Below are 18,262 nucleotides of genomic sequence, written 5' to 3' on the forward strand. Positions count from 1 at the left end.
TTCACGAGAAACAAAAAGGAGAAGAAAATGTCTTCCAGGCAGAAAAGCTTCCTGTAATTTAAAACGAAGTCCATACGGGAAAGGGGGTTTAACGGTGATGAAAAAATGCACTGATTAACGGTAAGGCCGCACAGCCTATTATTTTAAGTGCTGTCAATAAGTTACACACCTGTTAAAAGTTGAACTGGCAAATGTTGTGTAATAGACATATTTACAATGACCAAAAAAGAAAAAAGAAAGAGTAGCTGCTGAGACTGCTTGTGTGCAACCAAATACCTTATGGGATTTGATTCTTTGGTTTGGAAGTTTAGGGTCATGGTTTCATAGGACATCTCAGATAATTGGCCTAATGGCATATTTGATGCTTCTGTTCTACCTCCTAGTTCGTTGTGTAGTGTCTGGGGTCTTAAAAGCTTACAAGTATCTATTCAAGATACAACAATAGGTCTCTATCCACCAGGAGCAACAGAGGAAGAAGGAGAGTCAAGAATATGAGGATATGGAATGTGTGGCTAATTGCCTTCATGAACAACTGCCTCCTTTGCCGTGGGACCAGAAGAACTGGATGGTGCCTGGCTACAATTACTGAACATTTTGATCAAAGATTCCGTGGAAGAATCCTGATCAAAAGGGGAAAAATACAGAACAGAATTTCAAATTCTGATGGACTCCAGACTTCTTAGAGCCATGGAGGGTGGATGAGCTCCTGAAACTATTGCCCTGAGATTATCCTTAAACCTTAAACCAAAAACATCCCCTAAAGTCTTCTTAAAACCAAACAATAGTTTAATTAGTAAAAAAAAAAAAAGGTCTGCCTTAAGCATTATGCTTTTTAAAGAACTGTATCTATATGGGATCAAATTTACAACAGTAACTCAAAAGATTAGATAGGACACTTAGGGGGCAGTGAGTTTATGTTATTGGGGATGAATAACTCTGAAAAGGAGGGTAAGAATGGTTGCACAACTCAAAGAATGTAATCAATGTCACTCAATTGTACATGTAGAAACTGTTGAATTGGTGTATGTTTTGCTATGTATATTTTCAACACCAACAATAAAATAAATTACTTTTTTAAAAATGAAGTCTGTAACAAATGTACCATATTTACCATTTAATTGCCCCTGTTTAAAATATTTATACTGTAATATCACTCGGACAGCCACAGGTCCCTGACTATTACCAACATCAAAGGTCTTTACCTGATTCAAAACCTCTAAGGCTACTAATAACCATTTATTAGGAATAAAGACCAAATGTCCTAAAAGTAAGTGGTTGAACCTTTTGGTTAACTGATCAATACCTATCTAAAATGGTTAAAGATATTTAGATGTTTAAACTCACAGAAGGAAAAACCAGTGTTCTACAAAGCACCAGCAAGAGTATAAAAGATTTTCCTTCCTCTTTAGCTCTATGAATCTAGTCACTAAAAAAAAAAGGACATTTACTATAAATGCATCAGGGCAATCAGTTTGAACCACATCAAGATAGCTGGCAGAACAGTGCTTCTCTACAGCAGTGGACATGAAAATGTATTATTTTTCACAAAGGCATCATAAGGCAAAGATCTTTCTCCTCTCATCCTTCATTCACAAAAAAATGATGAGCAGATAAAACAACTCTATTTAACATGATATCCTAAATACTTTTTGGTTTTGTTTGCTTGTTTGTTTATTTTTAGTAGAGTGCTAGAAGACCTAACTGAAGTTGCAACCACTGATGTACAACCCCCTTTCAGATGTTAAAAATGGTCACTATTATCAATGGCAGCTGCTAGAGAAGAATCATGCTGAGAGTAAAAAAAAGTCTCTAATTTCATCTCAAAATTGAGAATGGAATGGGAAATGCAAGGGAGGGCAAGGGAACATAGGAGTTATCATGGTGTTTGTGGAGAGATATGCTGGTAAACAGGTTTTTAAATCTTTTATCCTCAGGAAAAAGGGGTTAAGAAATCTATTTAAGCACAGATTAGGTTTGATTTCAGAGACTGTTGTCAAACAAACAAAACGCAGATCAGATGCAGAAACATCAGAACATTTCATATTGCTGACTGATTCCAGGAGCACTGGTTTTGTCACTCTGGGCAGTTCCCTGTGTTAGTTCTGAGATGCCAGTTCCACAGGAAGAGGTTACCACAGAGAACACCAATACCTGACAGTGCTATGCATGAAACACAACCACAGGGCAGTGGCTGCGGTGGAAGCATGGTCACATATCGTCTACCTCAGGGTGCAGCATCACACACTGGAATTACGTGCAACTGAAACTCTGGTGCAGGTAACACCACCACCATCCACCACTACTATGACATCTGAGGAGTGATCATATCGCTATTGGACAAATCGAAGATGATGCTATCTCCCACAATCTAGTGTCTCATGTGCATGACAGTCTGAAAGTCAGGGGACTAATTGTAAAATATATTTCTCTATACAGGGAAGAGAAGACTCAAAATGCTTGGTTTTACATAAAGTATTCCTGGAGGTCAGTTTGAAAACACCACAACAACGACCTGTGAAGCAGTACAAAGTGGCCTCCACAGCTCACGTGAAATCAAAATAATAAGGTCCCGTTCATCTATGTTACTAGTTACTTTAAACCACAGAGACTTCTAAGAGGCGAAACTGAGAAGAAAGATTTATACTCTTCTTGATAAATGCACATATTTGGACTCCAGGCAACCTAAAGAGAATGTTTTAAATTTACTGATTTAAAAAAAAAAAAAATTTTTTTTTAAGACGCCACTGATTTTGAGATACATCGTTATTTTATATAACACAAAAAAGGAAAAACACTGCCAATTAAACTACAATCCACCAACAATTTTTTTTCATTCCTCTTTTTTTTTTTGTGTGCTTTAGGTTAAAGTTTACAGAGCAAATTAGTTTCTCATTCAACAATTTATAAACTGCTTTGTGACTTAGGTTGCAAATCCCCACGACGTGTCAACCTTCTCTCCTTCTCCATCCATTCACCCTGTTTTCCTGTACCTTCCTGCCATCTTGTCTTTGCTTTTGGACAGGTGTTGCCCATTTGGCCTCATTTACACAACTGAGCTAAGAAGCATGTTCCCCCACATGTGTTATTGTTTGTTTTACAGACCTGTGTAATCTTCAGCTAAAGGGTAATCTTTGGAAGTGACTTCAGTTCTGAGTTAAAAGGGTGTCCAGGGGCCATAATCTTAGGGTTCTTCCAGTCTCTGTCAGACCTGTAAGTCTGGTCTTTTTTTTTTGTAAATTTGAATTTTGTTCTACATTTTTCTCCTGCTCTGTCCGGGACCCTCTACTGTAATCCCTGTCAGGGCAGTTGGTGGTGATAGCCCGGTACCATCTAGTTATTCTGGGCTCAGGCTGGTGGGGACTGTGGCAGTTATGGGCCATTAGTCCTTTGGCTTAACACTTCCCTTGTGTCTTCGGTTTTCTTCATACTCCTTTGCTCCGGACAGGATAGGACCAGGAAATATATCTTAGATGGCCACTCACAAGCTTTTAAAACCCCAGATGCTACTCACCAAAGTTGGATGTAAAACATTTTTTTAATGAACTGTGTTACGCCAATTGACCTAGATGTCCCCTGAGGCCATGGTCCCCAGCCTTCATCCCAGCAACTAGGTTCCTCAGGGTGTTTGGATGTGTCTATGAAGCATCTATGACTTTGGCTTGGTTGCGCAGTGTAGACTTCACCTATAATGTATACTGGCTTTCCCTTCACCATGGTTACCACCTAGCTACTATATAGTTAGTGATTTCCCCACCTTTCCCTCCCCTCCCTTATAATCATCAAAGATTGTTTCTTTCTGTGTGTAAACCTTTTCTTGAGTTTTTATAATAGTGGTCTCATACAGTACTTGTCCTTTTGTGACTGGCTTATTTCACTCAGCATAATGCCCTCCAGATTCATCCATGTTGTGAGATGCTTCATGGATTCATTATTGTTCTTTATCGTTGTGTAGTATTCCACTGTATGTACCATAATTTGTTCTTCCATTCTTCTGTTGATGGGCACTTAGGTCTGTATTTTTTTGCTATTGTGAATCATGTTGCAATGAACATGGATGTGAATATGTCTATTCATGTGACGGCCCCATCAACAATTTTAAGATACATCCCAATTTTAAAGATGATAAAATGTAAGCAACTATGTACCTCAGAATTGATTAAATATGGTAAATATTTTTACTAAGAGCTCCTATGTTTTAAAAGATAGCTTCATTTTCCTTCTGAAAAATTTCTAACTAGGATATTTTTGGTTCTGTACAAAAATTGCCATACCTTTCATCAAAATGTTTCTGCTTTTGTACTCTCCCTAGAGATTTAGGTCTTTACAAAATCTCATACATGAAATATAGGTGTCAGCTCACCATAACCTTGACTTATTTGGCAAAATTATCTATTAATTGAAATAAAATGTCAAACCTCATTTAGCATCAAGAAAATACAAAGCCTGAAAGAGATAAACCAGGTACCACTCCAGTGTTCAAAGACTAAAGAGACCTTGGAGTCACTCTGTCCAATGCCCCATTTAATACAGATATCCTTTGAAAGACCTGAGCAATCCCTATTTCCATTTTCTAGATTGTTTTTACTTGAGGAAAAATATTTTGTGAACCTTTTTGTCCTGGAAAAGAAAAGGACACTAAAAAAAAAAAAACAAAACAACCTTTTTCCCCTAATTTTCCTCACTTTGGCACCAGGAAGATCTTGATCTCAGGTTTAATGGAGACAGTAAGATAAGTTGCTGCAGATAGATTCTGTTGAAAATACAACACAATGGAGAGGCATCACTGGACTGGCCCTCAGAAGGACTAGTTTCTAGTCCCAGTGTGACCACTGACTGACTGAGAGACCCTTAGTAGAAGTTGCTCAGTTTCTGGGCCTTGGTTTTTTCTCCTATAAAATAATTAACTGAATCATTTACATGAGACCAAAAGGGCAACAGCTGCCCAAAAGCAAAGATGAGAAGGCAGGTAGGGACAGGAAAGCCAGACGACTGGAATGGGGAACTCAGGGTGGTAATGGGGAAAAATGCTGACATACTGCAGGGATTGCAACCAATGTCATGGAACAATATGTGTATAAACTATTGAATGGGAGACTAATTTGCTCTGTAAACCTTCACCTAAAGCACAATAAAGATAATTAAATGATTTTTATAACTCTTTCAGTCTAAATTTTCTGATCTATAAAAATTAAGATGCAATACCCACTCCTGGATGAAAATACAGGACAAAGCAGATCAAATTTTGAAAAACTCTGCATTTAGCTTTGTAATTTCTCCTAAAAATTGTATGTCGGCATTAAATGAAACAGTTGAACTCTACAAAAGTCTCCTTAATTTAGGGTAGCCCACAGGAGGAGGCAAGAGTAATATATTACAGCACACTTAGACCAAAATTTAAGTGTGCTGTAATATATTTAAAGAAAAAGAAAGGAAACTTGTAGCCATTCTACAAGACTGGCAGTATTTTCTGTATAATGATGGGGAGTGGGGGATGCAGAGGGGCAGGGAGAAAAATGTCGGAAGAGTTTGTCACCTTTATTCTCTAATATGGGGCAGAGGGAGGGCAGGGGTACTGCACAAAGCAAGTGCCCAAGTCACATAAATCTATTTTATTTTCTAGACAGGCATAATTTAATTAAAAGTATAACTGTGTAAGTACTATTATCCCTTTTTTGTTTAATCTATGAATTGTCCTCTCAAGTGCTATGATTAGGTTTAAGAACATAGCTGACAGGGTAGTCTAACCGATTCCTGATTGACAATGGTTTAAAGTTCCTAACATCTTGAAATATTGTAACCTTTCTCTTTAATTAAAAATATACATATCGAAGAAAGCTGGTTAAAAATGTAAAATAATGAGTGGCTTTTCTATTTTTCAAAACACTATAAGTATGGTAAAGGGCCATTAGAGTTTACAAATTGAATATTCTCACAAGTTAATAACCTTAAAATTGGTTTCTTATAACAAATACTTTGTTGTCTGATTATCATCTCATGATATTATTAGTGTAAAGTGCAGAAAAGTTCTCTAAATAAGATTTTTAAGTTCTGCAATAGATACTATAGCCCGTGTGTATGTGATGCCGAGGTTCAAAAAATTTAAAGGGTAGAGATGATGTAAAAAGGATCCCTAGTTGAGCAGTGGTTAAAGCATGCGGCTAGTAATCAAAAGGTTGGCGATAGGAACCCACCAGCTGCTGTGCAGAAGAGAGATGCAGCAATCTGTTTCCATAAAGATTTACCCTCCTTGGAAACGCTATGGAACAGTTCTGCTCTGTCCTCTAGGGCCACTATGAGTCAGAATGGACTTGACAGCAATGGGTATACTAGGAAGATCAGAGGGCAATGGCAGGTGATAAATCATTGCCTTTTGAGTATTATATACAAAATATGATCCTAAAGTAATCTGACTTTCTAAGCAAACATTTCAGAATTTGTACATCCAAGGGAGTATTATTCTGTTCAAAGTAAACACCCACGTTGCCATTGTTCTAAATATTTCTAAAATTCATTTATTCATTCAACAAACATTTTAATGATACGTCAGACACTATGCTAAGTGCTGCAAAAACAAGGGGACGTGAGATGTGATCCCTATGCTCAGAAAGTTCAGAGTCTATTGAGAAAGCCAGTAATTCAAACAGAAAAAATATTAAAAATATGACATACTGAAAACAGAGCCATAAGGTGTGTCTGAATGATTAGGAAAGGCTGCTCTTGATGTATGAACTGGTTCTCACAGGAGCAGGATTTGATCAGGAGAAGCAAGAAGGTCAAAAAGAAGGAACAGCTATGACAGGGCCGGGCACATTCAAGGAATGAAAACCACACTTAGAGTCAATCATGGTACAGTCTTTTGAATATCTGTAGAGATGGGGAATCTTTATTCTTTGAGCCAAGCAAGGATTAGGAAGAGTGGCACTAAGAGAATAAGATGGGCGGTTAGGCTGAGCAATATCATTTGTGGTCAGAATGAGAATGGCTTGCATGGATTTGGAGGTGAATTCCAAAGATGGGCTCTAAAATCTCCTGAACAGTAGGTGTGTTCTTGAAATAAGCTTAGAAATTTGCTTCCACTGCTGTATTCCTGGCATCCAGAACAGTGCCTAACACACAGTCAGAACTCAATAAATATTTGTTGAATGAGTAAACACACTAACCCACAAGATAAGATTCATTTGTATATCATAAGAACAACGGATATTTGATTAGTTCTCAAGGTGTTTTTCCATCACCATCATACATAATGGATATTTATTTTAAAAAAAGAATCTTATTTCTTCATAATCATAATTCATATTTTTCTGACTTACTTTTTTCTCCATTAATCTGTGAGTTCTTTGAGGGCTCCGACTCTGTTTCATTTAGCTTAACATCCCTAGTACTAACAGTAATAGTAACAGCTAAGTTGTACATAGTATACTATGCGTCAGATACTATTCTAAATGCATTACACATATAAACTCACGTAATCCTTACAAACCATGTCAGGTAGATACCATTATCATTCCCACTTAAGAGATGAGAAAACTGAGGCATAAAAACCAAAAAACCAAACCCGCTGCTGTCGAGTTGATTCCGACTCATAGCGAAGAGAGCTACAAATACTTGTCCTCATATGACTAATAAGTGGTATGGAGTTCCTGGGTGATACAAATGGCTGCCAACTGAAAGGTTGAAGGTTTGAGTCTACCCAGAGCCATCTCAGAAGAAAGGTCTGGCAATCTGCTTCTGAAAAATCTGCTGTTGAAAGCCCTACAGAGCGCAGTTCTACTGTGACATACATGGGGTCGCCAGGAGTTGGAGTTGACTCAAAGGCAATTGGTTGTAAGTGGCAGAGCTAGGGTTTGAGCTCAAGAAGTTTGGCTCCAGGATCCATTCTTAATAACCTTTCTGCTAGTGCTTTGTACTGTTCCTGGCATATAAAGATATTCATTAAATATTTGTTGAATAAACAAATTCTCTCCCCTTGTAAGTAACTATAACCATAAAAAAGAAAAGCATTTTTCCCCACCTAGCAGTGGAAGTTTCCATGCCCCAGAGGTCAGCTTTGCCTAGTCATTTTTTGTTAGCATTCCTAATATTCACAAGCAAATCAGGTGACTCATATAGCAATACAAAACCAAGATTCAGCAACAGTCATAAAACTATACCTTCTAGTTCACCAATTTTTTTGGCAAAAACTTTCAGTTGTTTTTTCAGTTTCCGGACAGTCTTATCCTGTTTTTCAAGTTGTTCCATTAAATCCTAAAGATCAAAATGAAAAATGAAAATATCAAAATAGGCTTTCTAAAATACACCGAGGAACAGCACACACAAAATCACAAAAAAACTGCACTGTTAGTTTTACATTAAAGCTCCAGAAAAGCTCGTGGGTGGAGCCACCACCTGGCTAAAAGTGGCAGGCATGGGAAATACAGCTACAATAAAAGCCAGTTGTTAAAATACACAATGCAGTAAAATCCTTTACAGCGTGATCGGTAGCAAGCTTGCTGCAGAGTCTTTTCAAGTAGACTCCATATTAATACAGCGATAAAATACTTGTAAAATGTACTGTTATTCCACTGGAATGTTTTACACCAGAGGGAATAGACAAAAATAAATTTGGATGCATGCACAAAACATTTTGTGGGAAGTTTTAAGGATGGATGAACTTTGGTAAGGGCTTTTGACTGACATCCCAGGTGTGTGAATCACTGGTCTCCGTTAGACCCACCTTTGGAGATGCTAAAATTATCCCTATAACTTAAGAAAAATTCAGAGAATTAAAAGATAAATTGAACATTTAAGCACAGGGAATAAGATAAAGAGCAGTTTGTTGACCTAGGACCAAAGTGGCAGGTGGCATAACATACCCATAATATTGAGTGATATAATTTTGCTTTTAGAAAAAAAAAAAAAAAGGCAATTCTGAATGCTTTATGCAAAAAGAAAAAAACAAAAGAGGTACATTCAAGAGGGTAAAAAAAAAAAATCTTGTGATTATTGATTGGTTTCTTGTTTAATAAAGAATTCTCTCAAATGACTGGCACAGGTAAAAGGTAAACATAGTTAAGAAGAACGTGAACACAGCAGACTCAAAAAATCTTAGAAGGAAAATGAAGCAAAGATATTTGTGGTTGTATTTGGATTATGGATTAGAAAAGCATTTAAAAAGCACAAATACTCACCCATTCTCCAGTTTAGACAAGGGCAGATTTAGATATTAGACCAAAAGGAATATTCAAAAGGCATAGTTGCTAACATTTCAAGTATCTGGTTGGGCTTCTTAGATTTTACTTTATCTTTCAAGTCACATTTTGCTTCCATCACACTGTAAGCCTAGTGTTAATAACAAGCAACAAGACAATGGACACAGGACACTGACAGAGGTAACACCACTGGCTGAGAAGGCTGTGAGGAGAAACAGGCTTTGTGAGTTTTTGAAGACTTCCTGGGAAGGGGCAGGCAGCCAGTGTGCTCACCAGATACAGAGCCTAGAAGGAGCCAGAAAGACAACGGAAAAGCAGTCTGGATTTACATACAATCATCCGTTTGTAAAGTGAAATCCGATATGATTGATACTTCTTAGGGTCATCTGCATATAATTCCTCAAAATACTGAAAAAAATAGGCACAATGGATATTTGTTTTTCTCTGTGTCTTTAAGGGGAACGCTACCTCTCAGCAAAATCGATTTAAAATATTTTAAAACACAAATAATGAAACTGTATATAATACTCACAAGGCAATGATTTATCACCTGCCATTGCCCTGTGATCTTTCCAGTATACCCATTGCTGATGAATCCATTCTGACTCATAGTGGCCCTAGAGGACAGAGCAGAACTGCCCCCACAGGGTTTTCAAGGCTGTGAATCTTTACAGAAGCAGACTGCCACATCTTTCTCCCAAGTAGCAGCTGGTGGGGTGCCAACCTTCCCGTTGGTTAGCAGCTGAGTGTATAACCACTATGCCACCAGGACTTCTTTTAGATGATTCTAATTAATATTATTATTATTTTGTATGATCATCAAGAAAAAGAAAAAGAAACAGACTATGGCCAAGATGCCAGTGTTCAAAGGCTGTCATTTCATTCCTCAGCTCCACCTTTCCCTCCTAGCCTCCCCCACGTATCACGTTCAAAAAGTTGCTGGGCTTTTTTGCTGCCAGCAGTAGCAAGAGCGGGGAAGGTAAGTAAAATGTCAGTGTACTGGCAGGAGAAACAGCTGACCCAAAAAACTTTCTCCCTCAATACAGGCAAGCGCACTAACTAGATTCTACAGTTTGGAAATTAGAGGCTATTTTCATATTAGCTATTAAAAAGAGTCAAGCAAATTAATACTGCAAACAAAGTTGCAAGGGAAATGTTTAATCAATTTAGTGAGCAAATCTGGAGATCTAACTACAAAATGGGAAAGAGGGATTAGGTTCCACAAGCTACCCAGAAGCATCTTTATTTCATGGTTTCACCTTGTTTTTTAAAAACAATGATTTATAAGCGCAGAATTTGTATGCTGATCAAACATTATTGTATTATTCATATAATTATCAATTCTTAGCCATCAAAGCACAGTTAGTTTAAGGAACAATATACCTGAGAATAATAAAACATTTCAAAAATATTCTGTGATTCAGAAGAATTTCCTCCACAGATTACTGAGATTTCAGTCTTTGGAAAGAGTCCAAATACTGCCCTAATCCTCCTTTCCTGCTCCCACAGTGGCACCTCAAGTAGAAAGCTGTCTTCAGAGGGACAGACAATGAAAAGAATACTTTTGAGCTCTGCTTCTAATTCATATAAAAGATGGCTGAATAATGACACCAGAAAACTATCTGTAATGTAAATTATCACTAAAGGAGTAAAGGAGGGATGATCCAGATTGTCAGAGAAAATTCAAACTATTTTATTATGGGCCATTAAAATCCTTAACTAAAAAAAAAGGAGAAGATACAAATCACCATCACTAGTCCTAAACAGCTTTTGTCAAAACCAAACTGATGATACAATATAGATTTTATATAGAAATGTGGAATTATAACTTTTCAATGATTTTTAATATAATGAATATATTTCTCAAACTTAAGTTAATAAAAAACTGCATATTTATAATAAAAGTTATGTGATTAAGAAAGAAATATTTTAGAACATATTTTCTGTAAAAATAAGAGAGAGAAAAAAAGAATCAGAAAGGAAGAAAAAACTTGGACTTAATGAATCTCCTCATTCACTGTACAACTCAAGTTCTGTTACAAAGAATAAAAAAGATGTAAACCTGAATTCTGATGACCCTCCTCTTGGTCCTGGGAGCTCCACCCAAAGTCAAAAGTACCCTGTTGGTTCTGCCAATCACCTTCCCTGACCTCAACTCAACTCCTGTTTGTCCATGGCCTCCAGCTGCTAGAGATGGTGGGATATTCTTGGTGGTTGCTTGGGGACCAAAGGTAAACAAAGCCTTTCCTCAGTCTCTGTCATGGCAATCACATAACAAACCTCCTGGCATGGTAGATAATCTGCAGCTGAGGTGAAAGTACCAGATCACCTGAATTCTCCAGGGCAGTAAAAAAGCTCAGGGTGCAGTTGGATGGCTATCTTCTAGGCCTTCCAAGTTAGGCATGAGAACCTCAGATGCTCAAGAGCCTTCTGTGAGAAACATAATCCGTACCCACGCCTTGTTCATCTCTATCAACACAGCAATATCTTCTTGACTCTGTCTCTCCTGGCATACGAGGGTAACAAGTGTGGGGTGGTGAGTTTTTCCCAGCAAGAAGATATGTGTGATTAAAAAAAAACTAGGACCTCAGGGCAGGTATCGGCTCTGAGTGCTGACGAGTGTATGGGGCCCTGACCATCTCCTTACCAAGTTTTCATTGGTCAGCCGAGTGATCTCGTGCTGCAGGCTGGCCTCGATGCGTGCCTCTGGAGGCAGCTGTAGGTTCTGGGCCAGGAGCTGTTGCTGCCTGTTGTTCTCCTCCTTCAGGCTCTGGATCTCCCCACGGAGGGCCTCGGCCTCATTGTCATGGCTCCTCTTCTGTGACTGGAGCTGGGATTCCAGGAGCCTGGGAAGAAGCCACACAGGTAGGAAGAGGAGATGACACCCTGGAGTCCCCTGCCTAGGGGGTGCAAGGCATTGTGCTCATTTGTGAGGGTAGGAGCAGCAGACACTTTGGTTTCCACGTATCTTCTGATTTGGTTAAAGTCAAGCAACTCAAGCAAAGGGCAGCAGTGGAAACGCATGTTCTCACACTGTGTCTGTCTGAACATGGGCCCTGCTACAAATATAAAGTGCTCAAAGGCCCTAAGGAAACCCTGGTGGCATAGTGGTTAAGTGCTATGGCTGCTAACCAAAGGGTTGGCAGTTCAAATCCACCAGGCGCTCCTTGGAAACTCTATGGGGCAGTTCTACTCTGTTCTCTAGGGATTGGAATTGACTCAACGGCACTGGGTTTGGTTTTTTTTGGTTAAAGGCCCTAAGGACAGGACAGTTTAGCTCTTTCGAAAAGTTCACAGAAGTGATGACTAAAATAAATCAATTAAAAGACACTATCTTTGCCGCAAAATACAGAAGGCCAGATTATAGCCTCCCATTTATTACAACTAATTAAATGTGTATTTAAGAATTTCAGAGCTGTTAATTTCAGGCAGAGAGTGGGACCAGGGTCCCAATTTTATTTTCTACTCTTATCTCTGAAGTACAGAGAGGCTGGGGCACTACTTTGAAATATATATGGATTTACCAAAATCTAGACATATAGTTCTGAAGTTTGCTTAAATATACACATGGAGACATATATATTAAAATTTATCATCTCTCTCTCCATACGCTTATATGTCAGTAACAGAATCTTAACAAGACATGTTTTTAGAATATAAAGATCAGTAGGACAACACCATGGTTACTGCTTCTCCACGCAAACATGGGCTGTGCCCATGAGGAGACCAGAACGCTGGCAGTGACGGCACGACAGTCACCATACCCTCCCTTTACCATCACCCCCATTTCTACACGAACTCCTTTTCCAAACACTAAACAAAGTTATGGTTAGGTATCAACTAGAATGAAGAAAGAAAAGACATTCTTTTATTCTAATCCCCTTGGTTGCCAATTGCTCAGTAAAATTTAGTGATGCCACTGAGAGCAAATTAACAGTGGACGAAGTAGTTTAGTGATTACAATATCTCAATAGAACTTAAAACTATAACAACTCGAAGTTTATGACAATGGTTTATGATTAGAATAAAGCAGAAAAAGCAGAAGCCCCTTGAACAAACAGAATATTAAGTATTTTTAAAATTTAATTACCAAAGTGGTATTTTTATGAGACTTTTAGACATAAATGTCACTACAGCAGCTGAGTGTTAGAAAGGTGTTGCTGTTTCAATTTTACTTGCTTTCCCCTAAACATTTGCCATGTGGAGTTTGAGTAATTACTCTGAACTGCAGCAATACAAGAAACCACAAATCTGAACTTCACAATAACCACATAGAATGCAAAATCGCACACTTAATATTGCTTTCAGGCAGTATGATGGTAATATACAACAATGTAGCCACGTTGCCATAGGCAGCCTATTCTGTAGATTGATCATTATCCCAAACAAGAAATCACTGCCTAAATAGTAGAACATTTGGGTTCTTAGTTGTAATGTTTCATTTTTTGTTTTCTTCTAATTCCTAGAGAGAGAGATGCACTAATTTTATGCTCTAGGAAGTATCCTTCACTTCTGGGAGGTAATTCTTGTATCCATTATCAATAACTTTCAGCTTTAATGGCATCCCTTAGTGGAGAAAACTTTTAAGAAAGTGTTTGGCTGAATGCTGTTTTATTGAAACTAATTTACCCAGGAAAACAATAAATGCATAAGAAATACAGGCGTTAAAGTCAGTAGGCCACTGTTAGTAAGAAAAACAACAAATTAATAATATTCCATCTTGGAGGAGACAAATATAACCTGTTGGCTTGGTTTAACCCTTCATAAGCCAGCCACAGCTCTCCATCCTCATTCAACTCACGGCAATCCATAGCAGACGATCTTCCATGCAAAATGAACAACAATGCAAAACACAAAGGGATACAGGATGGTAATGAGATGATGATGGTCAAGAGCAGCACGTGGCATTTAAATATTTTATTAAGCAAATAAGATTGTTTTTATTAAATACAGGTGACTTTAAGACAATACCACAAAAATATTTTCTGGTTAATTAAAAAATGTGTATTCAATATCATCACATAAAATGGGTTGAAATTAAAGCAAAATAATCAAGGTTCTAGAGCTATTTTACCTGCAAAATAAGGAATGACTGAGAAGGTGTGAAAGAAGTTCTGTTTTTAATATTTTAATCATTCATAAGAGTAATCTTATTATGTTACATCTTAGATTAGACATTAATCACGACAGACACATAAGAGAATGAAATCTTTGGCTGTTCTCTTTCTGTGGCAATCTCCATAATCCACTTCATAACAAAGTTCTAAGTCTTCTGGATACGAGCTTGATTTAGTTTAAAAAATCTGATTTCCCAGTTAAAATATAATTTAAAAAAATTTTATTGGAGTTTAGTTATAGGTAAGGATAGGTCCAGGTAAGGATAGGTTCAAAGTTCTCAGCTTTTGAGACATGGCTTTAAAATTTTTTTCATGTGTCAAAAAATTAATTTAAAATCTGGAGAAACTACTATTAGAGATAATGACTCCAGATATCTCATAATCTCTCTTCACACTAAGCTTCAATTACTGAAAGCTGCAGCTGCAGCTGGCCCTCCAAATTTTACAAACTACAATACTGAATAACAAATTAAATTGACTCCCCAAGGCATCTAGCACTGAGCAACTGGTGTGCTTCTCAAGGTAGCCTTGAGGCTAAAACGCTAAATCTACAAAACTGTCTTCCCTTGATGCAGAGAATATTTTCCTAACACCTCTAATTACCAATAATGCTACCTTATATTATAAATGAGATTTTAACTGGGAATACATTGGAAAGCTTGGATTCCCTTTAAAGGTCAGCTGATGTCCAATAAAGCAATGCATAAAAGCTTTGATTTACTGTACAAGGGGCTGGCTCGAAGGCTAAAGATCAAGAGGACTAAGGCAAAATGAATAAAAAAAAGATCCAACTTACCTGTTTGTTTCTTTCAAACCAATATATGCTTGTGCTATTTCTCCTTTATCTTTCATTTTCTGTACATCTTCCAAGAGTATTATGGAATCTGTCATTGTATTCTGAAGGGGGAAATGACACATTTCCACATTAAGATCCAACTCAGAAGCTTTGGATCACATACATTTCATTTCTCCAGAAAAGGTGGGAGGGGCGGTTATGGAGCCCTGGTAGGTCAGTGGTTAAGAGCCCAGCTGCTAACCAAAAGATCAGCAGTTTGAATCTACCAACCACTCCTTGGAAACCCTGTGGGCAGTTCTACTCTATCCTATAGGGTAGCTATGAGTTGGAATTGACTCTATGGCAAAGGGTGTTGGGTGGTGCAAATGGTTAAGCTCTGGACTAACTGAAAGGTTAGCAGTTCTAACCCACCCAGAGGCACCTTGGAAAACAGGTTTGGTGATGTGCTTCCAAAATGTCACAGTCTTGAAAAGCCTATAGAGCAGCTCTACTCTACACAGATGAGGTCGCCTATGAGTTGGAATTGACACAACAGCAACTAACAAAAGCATGTGCTCCATTACACCTCTGCCCCACCCATCAGGCTTAGCTCTGAGTAACTATGGAGGAGAGGGTGGTACAGGTGAGAAAGAAGCATGCTGATACCCTCTCTTGATAACCCCTATGACAGAATTATTAAGACTCTAGAGTATCACTGCACTGGCTGTGTATATTTTGTATCAGGTTAAATAAATATGTAAATCAACTTTGTATAAAGGGTAGAGCATTAGAAAAATAACCAGGCAAGAACAATGAAACATTTATTAAATGTAATGCACAAAGCTGTTCTTTCTACTACAGTCATGCATTGCTTAAGGTCCGCCCACGACATGCTCTGTGAAATAGAACGTTAACATGATTTGGACGTCGCGCGAACACCATATTATGTACAGGCAGTCCTTGGGTTATGTCCCACTTACAGACAACTCATATTTAAGTACGGACTGTCAGAAAGCCTATTATATTAAATATTTGAGTTAAATATATACAACGGTCCGTAATAAGAACGCATGCACTACTTTGTGAGGCTCAGGAAAACATTGTGTGGTTTGGAAGTGTTTTTAAGTGTTATGCCCACTATATCCTGATCTCTGATCGGGATTTTTGAACTTTGTTATAACTTTATGGGACCATGGACATATATGAGGTCAGGCTTCCCCGAAAGGGCATTATGTGGCGCGTGACTATACTTACCAACCAGTTAGAATGAAACAAGCACCCCAATAAAACACTAAAAGTTTGACATAAAGTTCATTTTTCCATTAAAAACTCAGTACAAATAAGGTGGTGTTCAGATGATATGCTTCAGCAAAATTACAATTTTTTTTTTCTCATATCTTTAAAAAAAAAAAAAAAAACAAATGGAAAATGGAAAGAATTTAGCTTCCTATAAATATCTACCATCTGCTGTTATTCAACTTTTTTCTTGTACAGTATAGCATGGTACATAAGCTTTCAAATTAAACATCTGGCAGGTCAGAATTACTAATGATTTTATGTAAATGCCTTTTCTGCCACCATTTTTACTTCCTTTTTTATTTCTTACTTTTGGTCTAATCTGCCTGACAACAATGTAATTTCAAAATCTTCCTTCTACTCAGCTACTCTCTACCTCTCCTAAACATCAAGGAAAGAATGAACAAGAATCACTGCTTTACAGCTTTTTAAAGAATAATATACTTTAGAACCCAATGGCCCATCCTGTTTGTCTAAACAATAAATGTCTGGTCCTTTAGTCAATGTTTGCTCTAAAGTCAAGTCTCACAATGAAGTGGACTTAATAGAATCACTTCAAATGCCATAATCTTAGAGACTAGTTCCAAGAGAACTTTACTGCCAACTAGAGCCCTATAAAAATAAAGAAATACAAATGCTTGCTTTTGAATCTCAATATTTATAACAAACATCCTTAAAAAAAAAAAAAAACTTTTCCCCAAATGCTGTCCTTTTGTGAGTTTATAAATGTCTATTGAGAAAACCAAATAAAATCTGATATGAGCTACCAACACAGAACTTATACTGAATTTAAAAATTTTTTCTCATAAACAGCATATATAGCATTTCTTTAAAAAATATTTTATAAATATGCTACTACATATTTCATAGAGAATTTCTTTTTTCTCTCTCCCTGAAAGGCAGAAAATCTTTCTATTCCATAAAGAGCCATACTCAAATTTCTAAGATCCATACATAATAACTTTTGAAGACCCAAGCTTCTATATTAAATGATGCTACATGTGTTCTGATACCTGAGGATCTACATGGCCCGGTTTTGAACTTTTAGTAAATTGGGTAACTTGGCCTATCTAACCAGTTCAAAAGAAAGATAGGCTTCTTAGTATGCTGTTGTCCTAGGTAGTAAGTAGCCAGGCCCTTCCTCATCCTGCCAGCCTTAGCTAAGAAGTAGTGGGAAGAGGATGCGGGTGGCGGGGGAGCAGAAAGGGTGCTATTGGGCTTGGATCACCAGAATTAGAAAGTTCCTAACTCTGCTCAGTGTTTGTCTCCCCAAGCCAATGACCAGAGGTTCTTAAAGAATTGCACCATGTAGGAAAATCCCAGCATATCTGTCACTCAATAGCTGAAACAAGATGTGGTAGAGAAATCCAACTTTGTAAACTCATCAGGAGCTACTCTGCATTCCAGCTACGGATCCTAGCTCAGAGAAATGGCAGGGGCAGTGAGAAAGTGCTCAGCTCTTCAGACTCCTCCTCATCCTTGGCCAACAAACCCACAGCTCGTAGAAATGAGAGCTCCACAGAGCCTGCGCTCTTGAATGCATTCCAAGTTAAGGCTCCCTCTCCCCAGCTTGTGGGAAGCCCACTATAACTAGTAGAAGGAGTCACAGAACTAGCTGTGCGTTAGAAATCATGAAGACCCCTCCATGATCCAGACTGGAGCCTAGCACATCCATTATTTTCCACTGACTCCCCAAATAGGAAGGAGTCAAATACAAAATTAATCTGCAAATATCAAAATAGACTCTGGCCAGAAAGCATCAATCAAACACACTGGAGAACACCTATAAACTAAAATTAGGATTAAAGAGAAGTATTTACTCAACAACAGAAGGACAAACAACTCAATTTAAAGATGGACAAAGGACTTGAACAGACATATCT

General features: G+C 37.8%; 1 protein-coding gene across 10 annotated transcripts in view; it reads right to left on the reverse strand.

The window, feature by feature from the left end:
- The window catches only part of MYO5A (myosin VA), a 264,298-nt gene that overhangs the window by 33,401 nt on the left and 212,635 nt on the right, over positions 1 to 18,262 (reverse strand). For 7 of the 10 annotated variants that reach the window (XM_064295235.1, XM_064295232.1, XM_064295233.1 and 4 more), the window contains 5 exons: positions 15,105 to 15,205; positions 13,932 to 14,012; positions 11,839 to 12,037; positions 9,525 to 9,599; positions 8,154 to 8,247 (listed from right to left, as the gene is read on the reverse strand). In XM_064295235.1, the coding sequence (XP_064151305.1) occupies positions 8,154 to 8,247; positions 9,525 to 9,599; positions 11,839 to 12,037; positions 13,932 to 14,012; positions 15,105 to 15,205 (550 nt within the window). The remainder of the gene's footprint in view (positions 1 to 8,153; positions 8,248 to 9,524; positions 9,600 to 11,838; positions 12,038 to 13,931; positions 14,013 to 15,104; positions 15,206 to 18,262) is intronic. The other 3 variants (XM_064295231.1, XM_010600091.3, XM_010600094.3) reach the window with 3 other exon arrangements.

Source organism: Loxodonta africana, chromosome 12 (genome assembly GCF_030014295.1).
Source record: "Loxodonta africana isolate mLoxAfr1 chromosome 12, mLoxAfr1.hap2, whole genome shotgun sequence".
Classification (NCBI taxonomy): Eukaryota; Metazoa; Chordata; class Mammalia; order Proboscidea; family Elephantidae; genus Loxodonta; species Loxodonta africana.